Raw genomic sequence first — 21,415 nt, forward strand, 5'->3', positions numbered from 1 at the left:
TGACCAACTACTTCGCCCAAAACACCAAATAAACCTCTTTTTAAAATTCGTTTACACAAATATACCAGTCCCTTGAATCTAAAAAGCTACAAATAGCTTCCATAGGCATCGAAAATTATTTAAAAAACTCTTGAGGTGTGAGAATCTCGATAATTCTCTTCTCGAGAGCTCTTTGAAAAGTGTGTAAAACTCGCCTCTCTGTTGTGAATAAGCGGCACAAAGAAGATACGCGTTTCCCTTGTGACAAAATCAATAGATAAAGGAAAAACCACGAAAACAGCTGTTTTAGACATTCCAAATGTAAACAAGGAGGGAGACTAAAAATAGGACTCTCTCTTTAAAGAGCAAGGATTGTCCCAAAGAGAGTAGCTGGCATTTTACGTTTGCCAGAAATCCGAAATCAGTTGTTCGCAGCTCTTCGACATCGGCGGCTCGTGGCACGGAAAAACGCTAAGACCGCGCAAAATTTAACATCGCCCGTCCACACACACACACACACATACAGTCACAAGCGACAGTGTGTTCCATATGTGTAATCAAATCGTTCGGAGCCCCGCCGTTTATATATAGAAAATTTCAACGCACGCAGCTCTGAGGAAAACTAAAATACGAAAATAAATTACGAAAATCGTGGCCACTTTTCAAAAGGCGCACCAAAAAAAATGAAATGAATAGTATCGCACTTTCCACGGACTCGCGTTAATCGCAGTTATTATCGTTATTATTATTCGCATTACGCATACGCCCCGTATCCCGCTCGGCGTGTTTGTGTGCCTGTGTGCGGTGGAGAGCGAAAAGAAAAGCTCTGCTTGCGTCGCCGTCGACGTTGCGACTCCACCCTAAATTGTATATCAATTTTGAAGTGGTATTTCGTGTTTTTCAAAGTGTACCGCCTGCCTGCTTGACCAGAAACGGGGCCAAATGCCACGATAGAGTCCCTACGAACAATACCAGTGAGAATCGAATCGAATCGAAAACAAAAAACACAAGGAAAATGCGAGAAAAATGTTTGGTTTATGCGAAAAGTTGATGACACATTTCGCTGTCATTTTGACCGCATTTTCTCTCTCCCAGCCGCTGTTGTTGTTGCTGATTTGCGGGCCGCATGGCGGCACCTTCCCCACGCCCTTCACCACCCACTGGGCGGAGGCCTCGGCGGCGGATGAAGCGTAAGTCTGTCAACTGCCACCCACCCCCTCCCCCTCTCTCTCTCAGGTGGGAATTGGTCAGCAGGATATTTACATTTAAGAGACACGCAAGGATTTTAATTTGTGGACAAAGGGAATGGGGTCTTTGAAACGCAGTCAATTAGGGGGCGTGCCCGCCGCCCTCATCTCGTTGTCACCGTCTCTCGTTAATTTTTCCGTACATTTTATGCTAATTTCGTTGCCTGTCGCGCGGCTTTTTATTCGTCTACACAATATTCCCTGTGGGCATAAAATGGGGCTTTTTTCGACTGCCAGCTATGAATAAGCTTATATTCACGCAACAGCGGGTGAATTCAAAGTGCTTACCTATTTCTTAAAACTTCAAAGTAATATTTTGGTTTTTTTTTTGCCCATATTTAGTGGATTGCTAACGTAGTAGTTTTCAACATTATTTCCCTTCGAGTAAGCAATAGTAATCAAACGAAAACTTAACTGAAAGGATAACTATATTTAATTCGGTCATTGATTTTTGAGTAGCCCAAAACTTGAGTTGGTTTAATTCCTGATTTTCATTCAACCAAATTACAAATTCCTGTGAATCAGCTTAAGTTGCTTTCAAGGCAGGGATGTGCAAATGATTTGCTACATGTGAATATTGAGCTGTGCTGATAAGCTGTTAAAACAACCACTAACAATGATTCGTACTTAGTTTGGGTTTCACAAACACATTCACTTTGGCATTTGCATCTATAAATTTTAGCTTGTAAATTAAGCAGACTACATAATATTACAAGCAAAGCTTTTGTGTTAAACTAATAATGCATTGCATGAAAATATGATTTTGCATTGACTAGGGACTTTGGTTAATTAAAACACATGTTCTTAAACACATCAATGGAACAATAGACGTGGTTAGTTGGAAAACTGAATTTATATTCGTTTCCACACCAAGATATCATATTCCTAATAAGGTATTCCTATGGTCTAAATGGCAATATTTTTCGTTGCGTGTTTAAGCGTCTTGTCTTTTGTTTCGAACAATTTTATTTCACTTTGTGCGTCAGCATTTTCACTCATTCTGGCTCTCTAGACTTTTCTCCCCCTGATATTATTTCCCTTGCTAGAGGGTCGCAATTTTTGTTGTGTGCCCCACGTTTTTATGAAGTCACATGAACATTATTTGTCTGACATGCTGACTTTTCGAATGACGCGAAAAGGTACAATCACTGATGCCTATTTACGCTAAATGAATATTTTATGGGGCATTTTGTTTGAGGCCACTAAACAAATCGCCAAAATACCTACGATTAATTAAAGTGAACGGGGACCTAGGGAAAGCAAAATCTGTTCTCTTTTGTTTGCGAACGAAAGCTTATGGCCCTCATGATTAATACGTTTTAAATAAACGAAGCAAATATATTTTCAGTGAAAAGTAATATATAACAGAATATACATTTTGAAAAACAGAAAAGATTATAGGTATAGTTATCTTTGCGTAAATACGCAAGCAAGTCTAAATGACTAATAAAAAGTAATGCGGTGCACATAAATTATAATAAAGTAAATGTCCAATTAGCGAACTACATCATGGATAGATAAATAATCAAATATTAAAGACCAAAAACCCCATAATAAAATTTCCCCAACCAAATTAGCTCTACTAAATAGCCACAAAATTGCGGCATGAAAAAGAGCAGAGACCGAAAATCGTTTAATGTCCGTTCGCATTACAAAGAATATTTAATGGGAAATCGGGATTTTTGGCGCATTGCAGCCAGTCGAGCTTTAATAGAATATAGCAATTTATGCCCGAGGGAAGCGTAATAAAAATTCAATCTTGAACAGAAAATATTGTTCAAATATGCGCGTATTAAATGTTTCCAGGGAAAATTTTGTTTGTTAGGACGAGATTTCATTTTCGTTAGCGATCCCATGACCGCTCTGTAAGTGATACATTTTCGCCGAGTGCTTAGGGTTTTCCCATTTTCCGTGGCCGCAGCTAACAAGGGCCATCTAAAACAATGACAAACGAGATACGACATAGCAATATGGGCAAATTAATTGAACAACTCCAGAACGCAATAAAAGCCAGAGAGGAGGCATCGTTCATTTTCAACTACCAACCAGCGGCAAAAACAATTTCACCGAGCGCCGACCGGGCCAAAACACTTGAGAGTGTGCGGGGAATATATATACAGAGGTGGTCAAAAGTATTTACACAACGAGCTTTTTTTTCAATTGTCAACTAATTGAAAAAAAAGCTCGTTGTGTAAATACTTTTGACCACCTCTGTATATGTATATATATTGGGGCATATATCGGGGTGCTTCGGGGCTGGCGGAATAACTGTGTCAAAGGCAACGTCGGCGACAGAAGTGAAATGAAAATGGCCGAAACAGCGCCGCCGGCTGCGTCGGCGACATCAAAAGCCACGTCAAGAGATTTCCCGCACTGAAAAGAGCTAAAGAGCGGGTAGAAAATAGTGCGGTCATGCGCAGGCAGCAGCATAGAATGCCTTTAAATGTTTATAGTTAATGCCAAACTCTCACGCGAACGGTTGTCAGGCAAATGCAGTTGGCTAAATGAATTATTTACACGTTTTCTAGTATACACTAACATAAAAACTACTGTGGCTAAAAACTTAAATGGCTAAAATGCATGTATGTGTTTGCTTTTTTAACCGGGTTATCAAATGCCAAGTGGCCGTTATTATTGCATTTCAAGTCAATGCAATATGGCTTAAAGGGCTTTGAAATGTAAATATTTAGACTTTACAACACTACTGATTGCCAAAAAGAAAATCAAATGAAAGTATTGATGATTATCCCCCTATATTACAATTAGTTGTTTCCGAATCTTCTAACAAAACCTTATAAATTTGATACGAACGTTACTTAATGCTCATATTTTCTAATCTGTGATTAGTTAGATTTGTCTTGTGCATAATTCACCTTTCTAATAACTATAAAGTTATTTTTAACTCTTAATGCCTAAACGTTAGCAATCTATATTTTAATTATTTATTGCTATTCGAATGCATTAACTAATGGAATCGTCCCGAAAACATCTCACATTCCTAAGAGAAAGCCTTTCCTTTAAGAGTAAAAGAAAAGAGAGCGAGAAAAGAGCGAAAGTGCGCGCGCAGGCACTTGTTGATTTCTCAACTCGGAACAGCTGCTCGTGGTGGAACGCCGACTGCGCTGCCAGGAAGACGCCGTTGTCACCGCATTGTGGCCAGGTGCGAGGCGCAAGGAAGATGCGAACACCACCCACAATCCACCCAACGCCCCTACACACCGCTGGCAAACATGTGCGCTAATTGAATTAGTGGAACTCGGACAGGTGGTTGACACCTCGCTGGCGCACTTTTGACATCGGGACAGTGTTGTTTACTGCTTTGCACTGCGTGGGGATATAACTCAGAATAGATTTTAATGGGATTGCATGTTCGGTGCCAGAAAAAAACCAGTTTTGTGAAGGGATAACCAAACCAATTAAGTACAAAAGTGGACCTTACAATTTCAATGGCTTATTCTTTATTTATGATTTTTATAAAACCAAAAAGAAGTCCTGTAAAAGTATTGAATGCGACATCATAAAGATCACAGATTAAATTAAGCTAAAATAATTGAATTTATGATATAATAGTCATTATAGTTTTGGATAATTTATAATAATAGTAATATATATTTATAACAATTCATTTACCAAATGTTTTGCTTATTGCAGCGTCGGCAAGTGGGCCACCCAGTTTGGCGACGAGCTGTTCGCGCTGGCGCAGAAGATCACCAAGTCGCAGGAGATCAAGGAGAAGTACAAGGAGTACAATGCCCGCGTGGAGCTGAAAAACGGCACCGAACTGATTAAGTCGATAACGAAAAATGTGGGCAGAATGCTGGCGAGGAAGATGGACGCGGTGCGTTGCATCCAGGAGCGTGCGGAATACGTGAACGAGAACTTTGAGTTTAATCTCACCTATGCGCTGCAGAACTTCACCTACTTCTCTAGCAAGTATTCGACCTTCAATGGAAACAGTTCCGAGGAGCTGGAACCGAATGAGGCTGAGTTCGCCTGGATGTATCGGAATATGGAGCTGAATCCGGACACACACTTCTACAATACGCCAGTGGACACGGAACACAGTTCGGTGCACGTGCCATCGAATATATGGGATCGATCGGAGCGTGTCTTGAAGACCATAATGTGGTCCGAACATCTGGACGAGGTGTTCCGGCAGAATTACCAGTCCGATCCGGCCTTGTCTTGGCAGTACTTTGGCTCCGATACGGGAATCCTGCGGCACTATCCGGCTGCCCAATGGACTGATACCAGACCAAATCGGGATGATGCCGACACCTATGATTGCCGCAAGAGGTCTTGGTACATTGAGACAGCCACGTGCTCAAAGGACATTGTCATCCTGCTGGATCATTCGGGTTCAATGACGGGCTTCCGGCATCATGTGGCAAAGTTTACCATTCGCAGCATCCTAGACACTTTCTCCAATAATGATTTCTTCACCATTCTGCGGTACTCGAGTGAGGTGAATGACATAATACCCTGCTTCAACGGAGCCCTCGTTCAGGCGACACCCGAAAACATAGAGGTCTTCAACCAGCAAATCGAACTGTTGGACGATCCCGAAGGATATGCTAATCTCACCTTGGCCTACGAGACGGCCTTCCAACTGCTGCGAAAATACTACGATAGTCGCCGTTGTGTCACCAATTCGACGTGCAACCAGGCCATCATGCTGGTCACCGACGGAGTGGCTGGAAATACCACCGAAGTCTTTCAGAAGTACAACTGGGGCAATGGCGAAAATGGAACCTCGCAGATGGACACCCGTGTGTTCACCTATCTGCTGGGCAAGGAGGTCACCAAGGTGCGCGAAATCCAGTGGATGGCCTGCCTCAATCGGGGCTACTACTCGCATGTCCAAACTTTGGATGAGGTTCACGAGGAGGTGCTCAAGTACGTCGATGTCATTGCCACGCCCTTGGTGCTGCAGAACGAACAGCATCCGCCCACCTGGACGCACGCCTTCACCGACAAAACGGTTAGAGTCTGAATTCTGGGAATATTTTAATATGTTGGAAATATAAACATTAACAATATTATTTATATTTTTCCATACAGTACGATCCAAAAACTTCCAATGAGAAACGACCTCGCCTAATGATATCCGTGGGAGTGCCCGCCTTCGATCGCTTCTATCGCCACGCGAACAGCACCAATCCGAGGGCACGTTTGTTGGGAGTCGCTGGAACAGACGTGCCCGTGGAAGACATAGACAAGCTGACACTGCCCTACAAGGTGGGAATAGGGACTTTAGTTAAAATGTTTAATGCTAATTGGGAAGTATTTTCCAGCTGGGTGTTAATGGCTACTCTTTTGTGGTGTCCAACAATGGATATGTTCTGCTGCATCCTGATCTACGACCCATTGGGGTAAGTTGATTGCTGTCAAATGGTGTTGATATATATGTATATTGTTATATTACCCACACCAGACCAATGGAAAGATGAATCCCAACTATAACAGCATCGATTTCACCGAAGTGGAGCACCTGTTCGAGGACCAAAGTCCGCGGGAACCGGGCGAATCTATTCTACACATACGCAACGCCATGGTGCGCCACGAAGCCAATGAGTTCAAGAGCATATCGGTCAAGTTTCACTATGACAAGATGCGCCGTGTTTCCGAGGAGAAGCAGGACTACTTCTTTGCCCCGCTGCCCAACACCCCATTCACTTTGGGCATCGTAATGCCCACCGAATATGGCAAAACTTGGATCAAAGTTGGCGAGGAGGTGGACAAGAACAAGCACATGAAGATAAATATATCAAACTTCTTCATCGGTGAAAACTGGAAAGTTCATCCGGATTGGTGGGTGTTAATCTAAATCTGCTTGAGTTTATAAAAACATTAAATATTTTATTAAATGTGCAGGGTTTATTGCAAATACCACTATCTGGAGGGTCATGAGTTTAAAACACCTGAGGCGGAGTTGCGCGAGTTTCTGGCCAAGATGCAAAACGATTGGAAGTGGTCAGAGCAATATGCGGAGGATGAATCCGACTGGGACGACAAAGATGATCGTAAGTGTGCCAATTAATTTGGTACTGAACAAATAAATGGCTTTTATTTTCAGTAAACTGTGGGCGCAAAACGCTGGGTGATGATGCCTACTATTGCAACAAGGAGCTGGTGAACCTGCTCATCTTCGACGCCAAGGTAACGAACTCCAGCTACGGAGTCTGGCGCTTCGAGAGCGACGAGGAACGGCAGTTGATCGAGCGTTTCGGTGCTGATCTGCGATTTGTGGCCACCATGAGTGGCCTGACCCGGTGGCAGTTTATCTTCGGAGAGGTTGAGGTGGACACGGATCGCGAATTCGGGGACTACCACACCACGGCCATCGATGAGACCTGGTACAAGAGTGCCATCCTGCAGCATCACGAGGATCGATCGGAGAGCTTCGTCTACTCGGTGAAGTACTACGATGATCCCATGGAGGACAGCGAGGTCAAGGTCACCGCCTCACATGCCATCTTTCCGAGGGACGGCGGCAAGGAGGCGCCCGCCTGCGTAGTGGGCTTCCAGTTTTCCCACGCCCGCATGTGGGAGCGCTTCTTCAGCATCACCGCAGTGGATCATGTGAGTCGATTAAAAAATTAAAACTTTATGTTTTGTAGATTACTTACATTTTTCCTTCTGCATTTATAGTGCAACCATTGCTTGCCCATCTGCACAGATGACGACGTGGATTGTGTGGTGATTGACAATAATGCGTACATCGTGATTGGACAGAATATCAACACCACTGGCAAGTTCTTTGGCGAGTTCCACGGCGATGTTATGACTGCGATGGTGGAAAGGGGCATCTTCCTCAGCATAGAGGTATACGATTACCAGGAGCAATGCAAGGAGGAGCCAAAAGCGGGTAGCGATGGACACGGTCTGCTGCATGTAAGTCCTGCCAATTTGAGTTTAATCATATATTCAATATTTCATATATATTTCCGTTCCAGCCTCTTCGATTGTTAAGCCTCGCCTGGAAGTATTTAGTAGGCCGACTCTTCTTTGAATACCAGAGGATTCAATGGTGGGCTGATGGAGCGCCGTGTAAGTGCTAGATTCTTTCAACAACATGTGGAGCAATATCCTTATATCCTGTAATCCCATTTGATCCCTCTTTCAGTTATGGAATACACAGATGAGATTGAAGACGAGTACGTGGCCGTCGGTGATGGAGGAAAGTCTTCGGCTTCGAAGCCAAAAGATGATAGCGACGACGAAAACGCCATGTTCGATGAACCCGAACCCGATCCCATCTATAAGGCGTGTGACAAGCGATCCACTCTTTACGCACTGCAACCATCTGCCCTCGTGGGCATCAATGACTTTGTGGAGGCGCCTTCAACTCGACCCTTCTTGGTCAAGAAGATCCCGAACTCCAATCTGGTGCTGGTGGTGGTCAATGTCCTGATGCCGTCGCGTAGCGTTCGCCTGACCACCGAACCCCAGCGGATGGAATACGACAAAGAATTCCCCTGCTATAAGCTCAACATGAGCTTCTACGAACGGCGGCGCATCGAAGAGTGTTATACGGTACACGAAGATGTAAGTATTTTAATGTGACCATGTCCTTCCGTCCTTCCTTCTGTCGGTCCGTATAAAGGTTGAGCTTTCGGGAAATAAAGAGATATCGCAAGTCTCACTCACTCTAGCACCCACAATCCGCTCTTATTTTTGTCTTATGATTGATTATTGTGATTAAGATTTTAAATTAAATACTATTATTTACCTTTTATTTAGGAGGAACTGTACACCTATTGCGGCAATGCCTCGCGGCTGGTTTTGACGCTTCAGCTAATGCCGCTGACCATAATTTTAGTGTTTTACCTGACGCACAGCTTTATGCGTTAGGTACAATGTACACAGAACTATACATTATACAACTATTATGTACTATACGCGACTACGATCGGTTTGTTGTTTATACATATACATATATATAAATATATTTTTTGTTTTCTATAGATCGTAAACTATGCCGTAGTCCAATACTTTGTCGAATGTTTAACAAGAGCGCAAAACAAACAAAAACTGTCACAATCTTCGGTACTAAAACCACTATAAGCAAGAACAATTTCAACTTTTAGACTTACAAACTGCGCCAAAAATTATGAAACTGGGTCTTACTTTATTTTAAAAATGTAGTGAACGATGGAGGCCGCTGTAAACAGAGGAGACAACTTAAAGACCAACGATTTCACACGATGAGTTTCCTTGTTCCAAGCTGCTCCTTCAACAGTTTCTTAGAATCTTAATGAATGCAATGTTTTTTTATATATACAATACCTAACGCCTATAGAAAAAGAACCCACGTTTCAAGGACTATTTTGATAGATTAATATGGTGCAACCAATGCCAAATATTAAATGAATAAATTAGCAAAAAATTAGTAAATGCGAACAAAAATAATTCGAATGACAATTATTTTTGTAATTTTATAAAACTTAGTTGATTTTGTACAACAATAAAAACGTATAAATATTATAAAACACGTAAAATGATGGAGAAGCAAAAAAAATACACAAAACACCTACTTTTGTTAGGAATATTCGCGATTTCTCAAAGCCGAATAGATTAAATATGGTTTTCGTTTTTGAACTCAGCCTAAAACGGTTTACAATAGATAATATTTAATGATAATGCGGCGAACATTTTTCATATGTTTTCCAACGGTTTTGTAAAGTGTACTTTATTGAATGTAATGTTTTTAAAACGGCAAGTTAACGCACAGATTTGTAAAACCAAGCATAGGACCACCTGTAAAGTATGCAATACTTATTTAATACTGAGTTCGAAAACCCCATCTATAATTTACAGCGCTCTTCAGGCCTTACACTAAGTCGAAAGTCTTTAGCAAGATTTACACGGAAAATTGAAGGGGAAACCAAACCTTAAATGAATACCAACCTAATTGCCTTTGTATCGTATTTCGAATGTGGAAACAATTTATGAACTTTATGAATTTATGCCTAGAAACCTAAAACAAAATATGTAATATTATGATGAAGACAATTTAAATTAAGATTATTTTCAAGGAAATGAAATCAAAAGAAGACGGAGTTTTTAAAGGTGAGCTAAGATGCTGAGATGAATGGCAAAATGAAATGAAAACAGTTAACTATTAAATGTAATTTTTTAAACAAACTGAATTACTAATACAACCTTTATTTTTTGGAGTGTTTAAACGTTGTAAAATGTATAAAAAATATGACATAACAAAATCTAGTTATAATGGTATACGTGGATTTGCTGCAAGTTCATCATCAAGTTAATGTTCATCTCTATGAGTTATAGGCTCTTTTTAATCACATTTTATTAAATTTCGACACGTATACACAATGTATATGACATGTCCACTAATAATAAGAATCGATAAACATTTTAAATTTCCTTAGCAAAATAAATGAACTAATCGTCGACAAATATTTAAATGATTTTCATTTGTTATGGATTTTATAAAGGTAAGTGTTTTTAATATTTATACCTTAAGCAACCCTCTTAAATTCCTCACAACCCTTCTATCTTAAGCAATTGACTTTACAGTTATAAGTGAAAAAAGTTTTCGAGCAGAAAATCGGCGGAAAATTAATACAAATTTTATTATCAACGGTTTTCTTTTCTTTATATAGTATATGAAATATTACGGTTTGTTTACTCAATTGCCAGAGAAATTTTAACAATGTACTCTATTCGTTTAAAGACTTTATTGTTATGTGTGTTCTTAAAAATAATTAAAGCAAGCGTAAGGAAAAATTTACAATTGGGAATTATAAATTAAAAAGTTCCTTTACAGTTAAGTGATATTGACACTGGAAATGTGCACAAACAACACACTAAAGATTTATTTCCGAATCCATACTCCAATGGAAGATATTATATATCGAATCAAGGAAACAAAATTAATTATATTTCTCCAAATCAACATGGAAGAATGTTTATGCATCAAAGAGACAAGTTTCCTTTTGAGCATGATGCGCAAGATCGACAAGTTTTCAAGGATCAACACCGAAATTATTTAGCACCCGTCATTCAAAAAAGGAACCCTATTGATAAGGATCCACCAAATCCACCGCAACTTAAATTGTTGCCAAAATTTCCTGTTTCATCATCATACTTAGATCTTGACGATATAAAATATCCATCACAGTTAGAAGGGAGCCACGATTCATCCAAATATAATAAAACATTTCATACCGAAAGGTATGATTACAAACAGAATGGAGATTCACAAGAATTGGAAAATATCATTTCAGAAAAGAATTTGCAAGATTCTAAAACAGTATCCCATTCGTTCCGAATTCCTGAAGCAACCGAATCTCATTATAATAACGAAGAATTACAGAATATGAAAGATTTACATAAAGAACTGCAGCGACAATATCGATCTGGATTTGTGCAGGATAAGCCAGGAGCAGAAAAGGTACGCGAAACTGCATCCCAACTGATCCTACAGTGGGCGGAAAATCAGCGCAGTTTATTAGATTCATTCGTGAAGTCGATCACCGATGTATTGAAAGGTCATGATCCTAATACCAATATAAATATGACCCCTCGAGATATAATACTTTTAAAAGATATGCTTAAGCAATTACTTGAATTAGTAATGCAATTGAGGGAAGGTAGCACCAGCATACGTACTAAGACCGTATTAAGCAAGTGGATAGAGACCCAAAAATCACTAATTGATTCATTTTCGCAAGCTATTCAAAATACAAATCAGAATGTGGACAACATTGCCAATGTAAATGAGATCATGGAGAATTTGAATAAAAACCTGAAGGAACTGGTGATTTTGTTAAATGATAAGGAAAGTTTCACAGCAACAGAAAGTAGTAGTTCCCAACAAACTACTAGCTCTTATTCACCCACTACTTTCTATCCAACATCAAGCACTTTTGTCTCAACTCATCCTATTGTAGGCGAAAATATCAATCGAATTAATATCATGGGAAATTTGATAAAGGGACTAAGAAACATTATTAATCAAATGGATGAAACAAGTAAAACTTCAAGTTCTACTTCTTATACCACAACGGAAAACACCTTTACTCATCCGAGTACATCCACTTATTTAAACGCGGAGGTCACTACTTCTTATCCAACTACAAGCACCTATGAAGTTACAAATCTAATAACAGAGGAAAGTAAATTTAAGGACATGTTTAATTTGATTAAAGGTATAGAAGAGCTGATCAGTCAATATAACGGCAAACATAAATTTTCAAGTACCACCAAAAAGCCAACGACTACCACTCATTCCTCAGATGGTGGTATTACCTCCCAATTCTTTACAACCACTACGCCGAAAACATTGACTACTAATTCCCATTCATCTACTTCTAGTCATTCAACAACAGAGAGTTCGCCTAGTCATCCAACAAAAAACAACTATGAAGTCACTACACATATTGTTGTTCAGGATAGCCATAAGTTTAAGGTTATGGAACATTTGATCAAAGAACTTAAAGGATTGATCAATCAATTCAGTGATCCAACAAATATTACGAGTACCACCCATTCAACAGGAGACAGCAAAAGTTTCCAGCCAACCTCTACGACTCATGAATCAACAGAAAAATCTTCTTTCCAACCAGTGACATCCCCCAAGTCGACAACATCGACGACGAACTTGCAATCAACTATATCTAATTATTTGTCAACAGAGAGAACGAGTTCTCAGCTTAATACTACTCTTTCAACAACAGGAACCACTACTCCCTATCTTACTACAATCACACATGACTTTAAAGACCAGATTAATGGCGATGAGTCTAAAAGTCTGAAACATTTAATTAAGACAGGTCTGACCTGGTATATTCATTAAATGATAAAAATAATATAAAAAGTACCAGCCAGTTAACAACAGAAAGCACATTTAATAGATCAATTAATACCACCAACTCAACTACTATTGCCTCAACAACTTTTTCAACAACAGAGAGTATGGCCATCCATTCAAATAATACACAAATAACAGACACCACACAGTCAACTGATGAGAACACATCTTCTCAATTCACCGCAACGAATACAAGAATATTGATCACTGATTCCCAGTCTACTACTCCTTACCTTTCAACAACAGAAAGCTCGGTTTCCCAATTTACCGACGAGAAAAATATAAAGAGTAGTTCACAAAGCACGGGAGAGAACACTAATCCAATTATATCCAACAATTCAACAACTATGACCACTAATATTCATTCTACTACATACAACAAGTCAACAACAGAAAACCCAGCATCCCATTTTAACCTTTCAACAACAGAGGGTTCCCCAACCATATTTCACTCAACTAACCTTAGTCAAAAAAGTTCTCTTAGTTCATATAAAGATAAAATCAAAAACATTGTTGAACTTTTAAAAAAATTACGTAAGATTCAGAAATCTTTAGCCGACAAGTCGAAGGGTCAACTTTCACCAATGCTTATATCGAGACTAAAAGCTGTACTAAAGCAAATCGTCGCGGGCAATATTGATTCAGTAAACGGCGATTCAGCTGAGTTGGAAATTCTTCTTTCCACAACAGTCAATCCCAACGAAGATACTACCGACTTGACGATGGAAAAATTGTTAAAGCTACTTGATGATTTTGAAATGATGTATAACGTATTGTTGGATGGTAGTACTACGCAATCCACAACACAGAACAACACAATTTTTTCAACGACATACAGTACAATTTTTTCTACCACCCAAAGCATATCAACAACTTCACCAACACAGAATGCCTTAACAAGTTCCACACCAAATACTTCAACAACAGAACACTCTTCTACCCCAACCTCAATAAATAATCTAAGAAGTGATGTATCAAACAATCTCCAGCCAATTGTAGACGCAATTCAGCAATTAAAGATGGCATTATATCATGACTTCTATGCTTTTAAAAAATCTCAAGAGGAAAGGTATTTTTATATTGCACATATTTTAAAAAATATATTTATTATTTTTGTTTTTATAGAATGGAAAAAATTCTTCAACTTCTTAGTGGCAAGCCAATAGATCGGCGCACAAAACCTATTGCTAAGCCGAGAACTATACGAAAGGAAGGAAGCCGGGAAATACAAAAAAGAAACGGCGATATAAAAGAGGAGAAAATGTAAGCATTAATAAATAACGCATTCATAATATAAGAATTACATAGAATTTCCGTATTCTATAGTAGACACCACAACAAAGACAAATTTATTAAAAACCGAAAAAAAGTAAATCAATATAGTCACATCCCTAAATCGATTTTAAATTCTGCAAGATCGAAAATAAAAAAGTTCCCATTAAAACTATCTGCTATTAAAGTAAGTGGAGGACTAAAACAGTTGCCTTCCAAACGTAAAACTAATGAGGAAGTTTCTGCAATGCATGAGAGTTTCCCGGAACCTTTACCAATACTGCCACATAAGTAAAGCTTTTATCAACACTTTAATGTTAAATAATGTATATACGCGATTTAATTTTACAGAGGGTCCTATGAATTACCAATTATCGACTTCCTTCCGTTTGGTCAATAATTAAAATAAAATCTTTGAAAGAAAATAGAATAAAAATAAATATGTAAGTGCAGTTTTTTGATCTTAATCTAAATTTTTGTATCACCACCTGGTAGTACATCGAAAAAAATTTATTTGGTCGAAATATTTTTGGTGAAACTATCTCCAAAACCTGTTAGTTTTCAAGGATTCGTACTCCTTTCCGATTTCCAGCAGAAGATCATCAGTCCATCGAATAGAGGAACCTTCGAATTTAGCCAATTTAAATGATACCAAATAAATATCAAACCCATTCCACATTCGAATGCTTTCTTTATCCAAAATAATATTGCCTGAACTGTACAAAATAGATTGTCGATTTTACAGGGATTAACAAAAGTGTTTGGTTAATTTTAATATAGATCATTTTTATTTTCTTGTAATGACTAACATTTTAAAAAATTACAATTCAATATTTTGGATAAATTATTTATAAGCATTAAATTTGTTTTTATTTTCGGCTTGTGTTTTTTCTTCGTGCTTTTCATCGTCTCCATTTCACACAATATAATTTGTTAATTTGTTGTTTACAATAAGGTTTAATTTTTTTTTGCATGTTCATTTTCTCAATTTTTGTTTTATTTTTTCTTGCTGCTTGTTTAAAATATTTCTTTAATCTGCTTGTTTACTGCTTGCAATTCTTGAGTTTGAATGTATGTAGTCATTAATGTAAAACTTTGTAGTTCTATAATACATATATATATTTAATTATATGTATAGTTATATATATCTGTGAGTCACACATACACACATGGAACTCATGCATATATGTGAGAGGCTGATTGGTATTGTAGTGTCAAATAAGCAAGGTGTTTAGCATATAAAAAAGAAGGCTCTAATATAAATAAATGTATTTTTACTATTGAAAGTTAAAAATCAAATAAGTTTTCAGATATATGCCTTCACCCATCGATAGCTAAAAGTGGACGCAGTGAAAAGAAGATAAACAACAAAATATAAATAATGCAGATTTTTGAGGGCTGAACTTCAAACTAATATGCGATTAAGTACATTTTTCAGTTTTAGAATATAGATGTTAAGTTTTATCCTTTCCGTGCACCGTTCTTTTACTTAGATCCCGAAAACTTTGTTTATTAATGTGCTTTGATTGCTGTTGTTAGATTTTATATTTAAACATGTTGTTTATTTTTCAACTACTTCGACAAGCCCTCTACAACCATTTAATGGGGTATTCGGGCCGTTCGTAATGAAATATATGCGTATAAGTCTGTTTATATATGCTGTAGGTACAAAATTAAATTTTTTTTTAGCTCGCTGTGGGTTGGCTGAATCGAATTGTAAAATAACAATAAATTACATTAATTAATACATACAAATTACACAACTGTTGCCAATACATTTCAATTTGAGATTTGAGGTTTAGTAATAACTGGGGCTGTAACTCAATTTCTCCGTCCATATTTTTGGGCTCTCTGTGGTACATGGTTAGTTCAATTTTTCGGATTGCTGCCTATCAATTCATATTTGTGTACGCGCTTTTCTATCCGCTTGCATTTTTTTTTTTTTTTTTGAAAAAATGAACACTTTTTGTCTGGTGGGAATATACATATGGTGTTGGAAATCTATTGCACAGAACATGAATTCTTATGACCATTTTTGTGCTTTAGTCTCGCCTTTGGCTTGTATTTTTCCAAAAAGGACAGCTGCTTGGCATTGATGGCTCCACGTCGTTTACTAAAACAAATTGAATGTTAATCTCATTTTTTCTCTTGTCGTCTGGTTATCAAACACTTACTCTCTAATCATTTCCACTGCTGCCTCATATTTTAAGCCCAATTCAATCAGTGCCAAGGCAACAAGGACAGGAGCTCGTCCCAGACCAGCCACACAATGAACGGCAACGCAAGCCTCCGGATTTTGTTGATATCTGTAAGGTACAATTGCGAATTATAGAGTTGATTGGAAAATAAATACAAAGGCTTACTTTAATTATTAAATTTCTTTGATTTTGGTCTAAGCCTATAACTCTAGGTCTACGCTTACCGACAAGTTTCATTATCAAGAAATGCAGTATTATTATAAATTGCTGATGCTGCCTCGCCAGTATCATTGAGATTATCTGTGCCTGTTAGGGGAATTGTATCTGTGTCCCGACCTGTTGCTGCGGATAAACTGGCTCTGGTTGCTGAAGTTCTTATTGCAGTTGCAGTTGCTGTTGTTGGTGGAACTGTTTTTGGTATGTGTCTGAGCGAGAATCGCTTATGTTTGTAGTAGGATAGTGTGGCGCTTGTGGACTTTCTAAAACTAGGGCACAGCAGCAGCGGTATCATAAAATAGCACACGAAACGAATCATATAGGAAGGTAAGGTAAGTTCTCGTTGATCAAGTTTGGTAGCTTACAGGTAGTACAAGTTGTTGATGGAGTGTGGAATTCGAAATTTACAAAACGAAAACGTTGAGAGAAGTATGAAGGAAGGAATGTGCAGAAGATTTTTGTTAGCCAAATTCTATACAGCAACTTATAACTGATGAGCATTGGAAATCATACTAAGCTAGTAGCTAAGGCGACAGCGGGGACTACAAGCGGGAATCTGTACAACTTCAAAATGTTCTTCTTTAATTTGTGTGGAATTTTTAAACAGCTCATTGGATATGTGGCTAGCGCAGCTTTTAGATATTTGTCTTTGGCTTTTTTATTCTTTGAATTTAGTAATGTTTGATTATCTTTAGATTGAGTGGCACAAAGCAACAAATAATACTGAATAAATTGATAAAAATCACTTGAGGTTTATTTTTTGTAGACGCGTTTAGTTCGATTGTGGTTTATGATAGCTCAGAAATTATGTTAAATAAAATAATTCAATATTGCAAATACATTTGTCTTAAATAAGAACTATTTGAACTGGTGGTAGTTGTAAATTTATTAATCTAATTCGCTTAAAAATAAATGAAAATATATTTACAGTGTAGTTATAATAATGTTGTTACTATTTATATTCAATGTTAAAACTAACTAAAATAAATTAAATAATGACTAATTTTATAAGATCTTCAGTTTGAATGTGAAAACAAAAAAAAATACGCTCAATGTCATAAATGACATAATTAATAAAATAACAATTATCTACGCGACTGCAAGAGCGCTGTTATTGTACTCACTTATCCTTTAAGACCTCAAACCACTCGTCAACGACTTGCTGAGGCGGGAAGGTGCCGTCCTCAAAAGCCAGGTCCTTGACAGTAATGCCTTGTGTCTCGAGCTCGTCGGTATTATAGCTGGGTTCGCACACGCGCACCACAGTGTTGACATTGTTCTTCTTTAGCTCCTACAAGAACGATAGGGAAATTAATGGGATGTGGCTAAGGCTGAGATGATTAAGGGACTTACCATAATGTAGTGATTAATGGTTATGTCTGATGGTCGATCGGTGATTAGGAACTTCATGCCCTTGTACTCAATTAGAGCGGGGGCTGGGCGCAGATCTTTTTGACGCATGGTGATGCTCATAAACAATTACAAAAGCTGTTCTGAAGGACTTAATCTGGCTTGTGTGCACTTAAGTAGAGTCTGTTACTTGCTTACAATCTTGAGGTGTGGTTTTTGTTTCGTTTTCACAAAGATTTGATTGGTTTCTTTTAACGGAAGTAGTTTGATTTCTAGATTAAAAATTCAGCGTGTTAGAGGCTTACAATTGAATCTTGTTTAGGCTAGAGTTATGTATAAAAAATAAATATAAATATAATTAACTCTTTTCGTATCGTATCTTAAATGTTTTACACCAAAACACAAACTTAGATTAAGTATCGTTTAAGTAAAATTAGTTCTTTTTTTTCAATTAAGTACAATTATGGATTTTTCTGCTATCACAAAGAAAATCAATCAATTTTCTTTGACTGAAAAAAGGGTTCCCTGTTAAGTGTCACACGTAGTTTAAGCTAACAAAAATGATTTGGGCTCAGTTCCCGTTTTGTTTTCGAAAATATTACAACTTTTTCAAGGTTTCGTTGTTAAAAATTTAAATATTTCCTTGCTGTGATATGATCTGTGATCACCGCGATGCTTTGAATTTAGTATTCCTCTTTCTCTCCCATAGATCGACAGTCTTGGGCTAATTGATGCCGCTGCTGTCGCTATTTCAGCTGATCCGTTGACGGTATTATTCTGATGGTTTCCACACCACTTATCGATGACGACTCCCGAAGAGATGACTGTGTTTACTCAGGCTATCTCCGCCTTTTTGTAGGATTGCTTACCTGCAAAGAGTGAGACTAGAATGAGTTCAATTCCAGACAAATCTGGTGCAAGTCGGTTTGAGTTTCTTTCTAGCGACTCCCATTGTTCAATTAATTGAGAACAATTCGTGGGAAACTAAAAAACAATTTAGCTCAATTACACGCAATGAAATAATTGAGACTTTCGCCATTTTGTCTCGCACGACACTCTTTTATCCGCGATGTTCTTCGGGGCGGGTCAAGCCGTCAATTGTCCAGAAAGGTCACAGTGCTTTGTTCATTGTAAGTCAAGTGACCTTTCCATCGCCACGCAGTTTAACGCCCGTGCCACTTGAGCTAATTAATTAAGCAAAAAGTCCATATACCCTGCAAAGTTAATCCATACTCACTTTTTATTTGTGCTGTGCCTGGCAGTATTCTGCACTGTCTAGATGAAACTCCATAGATGTGGGAACAGGTCTAACCAACTGCAAAAAGAAATAAAAAGTTGAGACAACATTCGGTAGCACATTTAAATTAAATGAAAATTGACAAAAAGCTGGAAATTTATTTGTAGGAATTTATTTGACCACCATTTGCAATCAAGAAATTAAGAATGTTTGAAAACATTACCAGCTAAAAGCTTTTAGGGGAAATAAATTGTATACAAAAAAATCGATTTGCAAAGTAAATAATAATAATAAATAAATAAAAATAAAACTGGTGTATTACAATCGAAATCATTCAAGGGTTAGGGCTCATGTTGTATATACATCACTATATACATACATTATACAATTTTGAAACAGGGGCCATAAACATACAAAAATCGCGGGGGAATAAAAATAATTTCAACATTTTTAGGATTTATCAACGTTTGCAATAATTAATTAGCAACCAAAATAGCCAATTTAAAAATAATAAAATAAGACCGCCTTTATCAACTGAAATTTATCTGCGAAAACAAGAGAACATACGCAAGAAAGATCTTTGAAGTGGATTTTAAATGTATTGGTCGCCTGGTGTCTGAAAAAATATTAAAAATATTCCCTAAAAGTGATCCAAGATAATGTCTGCTCATTTCCACGACCAGTTTACATTATTTATATTCCGTTGATGATCGTGAAAAGCATATGTATAAAATGAGTTCACAAATATAAAGACCGAAGCAGAACAATGATTGTATAATATGTATTTCGCATATATACGTGTATATACACACAAACGCGATAACTCTTTAAGCAAATATTCCATTTTCTATGGCCCCAGTGCGACCTGTGTTTATTTTTGCACTTTTGCCTAAAGTAGGCGAATATTTCTCTCGAAAATTGGCCAATTCCTTCTGGTAAAGGCATTTCGATTATGGTATGTATTGGAGAATCCATTGTGGAATAGCGAGTGATATTGAAACGCGTGAAACTAATTAAGAAACGAGTGCAAAAAAAAACGAAACATAAAAGGAACACTTTGTTGATAGAACTGAAAACTTTCACTTCTTCTCGGAATGCACCTAGTATATAACAGTACATTCTAGATTTGTCAGTGTGTGTGTGTGTTTACCGCATGACACGTTAAGCAACAACACTTTTTGTTGATGCTATATTTCTCAGTCGGTTTTTACTTGTGACTTATGCAATGTATTTTTTGTTTTGCGTCTTGGCGAAATTGAAAAGTCACACAGGCAAATATATATGTAAATATCTATACGTACATAGGTATTTCCCTATGCATTTAAGCAAATACAGTGATTAGTTGCTGATTACGACGGGGCTTGTAACGCGTTGATATGGACTCCCGATTAGATATCGACAGGTGTTTGCCGGAAGACACTAATCGATTTTATCCGCGGATCGTAAACCTTTCTCTCCTATCAGTTAATTAGAAACTACTGAGGATTGGTCCTCCACGTTCAGATTTGCCAGCGGATAAATTGTATTTACCTATCGTTAATCGCCCGTTATACGGCGTGATAGTATCTCGATTAAATATCGACAAGTGTCGATTCTGAGACGTTGATCGATTACGATTACCACACTAAGTAGACGCGTATTGCTGCGCGATGAGCACTCTCTCATGTTTTGCTATCGACTGGCGATTGTCAACTCTTCGCCACCCATTTTACGCCACGGAAACTGCCGCTCCGTCCGGCAGTAAGTCTCCATTGCCGGGCAGAGCGGAGAGAGTCGTGACGCACATCTCTCCAATCGCTCACGCAGAGAGGTTTGCTTTCTGCCCCACCACCCCCCACTACTTCCACAAAAAATTATCTTACAGTCTGGTGCATATTTAAAGCGCTTTAAAAGGTCTGTTGTGCAAAAACAATAGAGGCAGGAAAAATAGAAACAATTTGCTTGGTTAGCTTTAATTTTCTATTGTTAAATAAAAATAGTTAAGTTCAATGGACCGTGAAAAGGCGATTTAAAGCTTACTAAATACATGTTACATTTTAAAGTATTTTATTAGCTTCATTGATGATTTCGTTTT

General features: G+C 37.9%; 4 protein-coding genes across 5 annotated transcripts; 2 read left to right on the forward strand and 2 right to left on the reverse strand.

The window, feature by feature from the left end:
- The first annotated feature begins 417 nt into the window (after positions 1-417).
- On the forward strand, positions 418-10,369 carry LOC117148675 (voltage-dependent calcium channel subunit alpha-2/delta-3). Its single transcript, XM_033316217.1, has 11 exons — positions 418-1,169; positions 4,878-6,207; positions 6,288-6,464; positions 6,521-6,598; positions 6,661-7,037; positions 7,101-7,249; positions 7,303-7,808; positions 7,878-8,120; positions 8,183-8,276; positions 8,353-8,774; positions 8,970-10,369. The coding sequence occupies exons 1-11, from the start codon at positions 1,006-1,008 to the stop codon at positions 9,078-9,080; spliced, it is 3,651 nt and encodes a 1,216-aa protein (XP_033172108.1). The 5' UTR covers positions 418-1,005; the 3' UTR covers positions 9,081-10,369.
- A 791-nt stretch (positions 10,370-11,160) lies between these two features.
- LOC117144269 (mucin-5AC) lies at positions 11,161-14,687 on the forward strand. Its single transcript, XM_033309374.1, is given in 4 exon segments — positions 11,161-13,027; positions 13,030-14,137; positions 14,194-14,331; positions 14,395-14,687. Coding segments are annotated over 4 exon segments (3,354 nt in total). The 3' UTR covers positions 14,636-14,687.
- A 1,566-nt stretch (positions 14,688-16,253) lies between these two features.
- LOC117144331 (protein tyrosine phosphatase type IVA 1) lies at positions 16,254-18,354 on the reverse strand. The gene is made up of 4 exons (XM_033309447.1): positions 18,108-18,354; positions 17,879-18,045; positions 16,515-16,646; positions 16,254-16,453 (listed from the first exon to the last, which is right to left on the reverse strand). Exons 1-4 carry the CDS (start codon positions 18,225-18,227, stop codon positions 16,342-16,344), a joined length of 531 nt encoding a protein of 176 aa, XP_033165338.1. The 5' UTR covers positions 18,228-18,354; the 3' UTR covers positions 16,254-16,341.
- Positions 18,355-18,457: 103 nt separating this feature from the next.
- On the reverse strand, positions 18,458-21,063 carry LOC117144342. 2 transcript variants are annotated; one of them, XR_004459636.1, is made up of 3 exons: positions 20,872-21,051; positions 19,342-19,419; positions 18,458-18,973 (listed from the first exon to the last, which is right to left on the reverse strand). XR_004459636.1 is itself a non-coding variant. In XM_033309461.1 (2 exons), exon 1 carries the CDS (start codon positions 21,004-21,006, stop codon positions 20,878-20,880), a length of 129 nt encoding a protein of 42 aa, XP_033165352.1. In that variant the 5' UTR covers positions 21,007-21,063; the 3' UTR covers positions 19,340-19,419; positions 20,872-20,877. The 2 variants fall into 2 exon arrangements, 1 of the variants encoding a protein (XP_033165352.1); XM_033309461.1 differs by lacking the exon at positions 18,458-18,973 and having other exon boundaries at positions 19,340-19,419; positions 20,872-21,063.
- Between the last annotated feature and the right edge of the window lie 352 nt (positions 21,064-21,415).

The sequence above is a fragment of the Drosophila mauritiana genome, chromosome 2L (genome assembly GCF_004382145.1).
Source record: "Drosophila mauritiana strain mau12 chromosome 2L, ASM438214v1, whole genome shotgun sequence".
Taxonomy (NCBI): Eukaryota; Metazoa; Arthropoda; class Insecta; order Diptera; family Drosophilidae; genus Drosophila; species Drosophila mauritiana.

Bases quoted from the DNA above. Each gene is read 5' to 3' on its own strand.
- LOC117148675 (XM_033316217.1), top strand. From the start codon at position 1,006: ATGTTTGGTTTATGCGAAAAGTTGATGACACATTTCGCTGTCATTTTG. The intron at 6,208-6,287 runs GTTAGAGTCTGA...TTTTCCATACAG, and splicing joins ACGCCTTCACCGACAAAACG to TACGATCCAAAAACTTCCAA. The intron at 7,250-7,302 runs GTAAGTGTGCCA...TTTTATTTTCAG, and splicing joins CTGGGACGACAAAGATGATC to TAAACTGTGGGCGCAAAACG.
- LOC117144331 (XM_033309447.1), bottom strand. From the start codon at position 18,227: ATGAGCATCACCATGCGTCAAAAAGATCTGCGCCCAGCCCCCGCTCTA. The intron at 16,647-17,878 runs GTGAGTACAATA...TGTACCTTACAG, and splicing joins TTTGAGGTCTTAAAGGATAA to ATATCAACAAAATCCGGAGG. The intron at 16,454-16,514 runs GTAAGTGTTTGA...AATTTGTTTTAG, and splicing joins GCAGTGGAAATGATTAGAGA to TAAACGACGTGGAGCCATCA.
- LOC117144342 (XM_033309461.1), bottom strand. From the start codon at position 21,006: ATGAGAGAGTGCTCATCGCGCAGCAATACGCGTCTACTTAGTGTGGTA.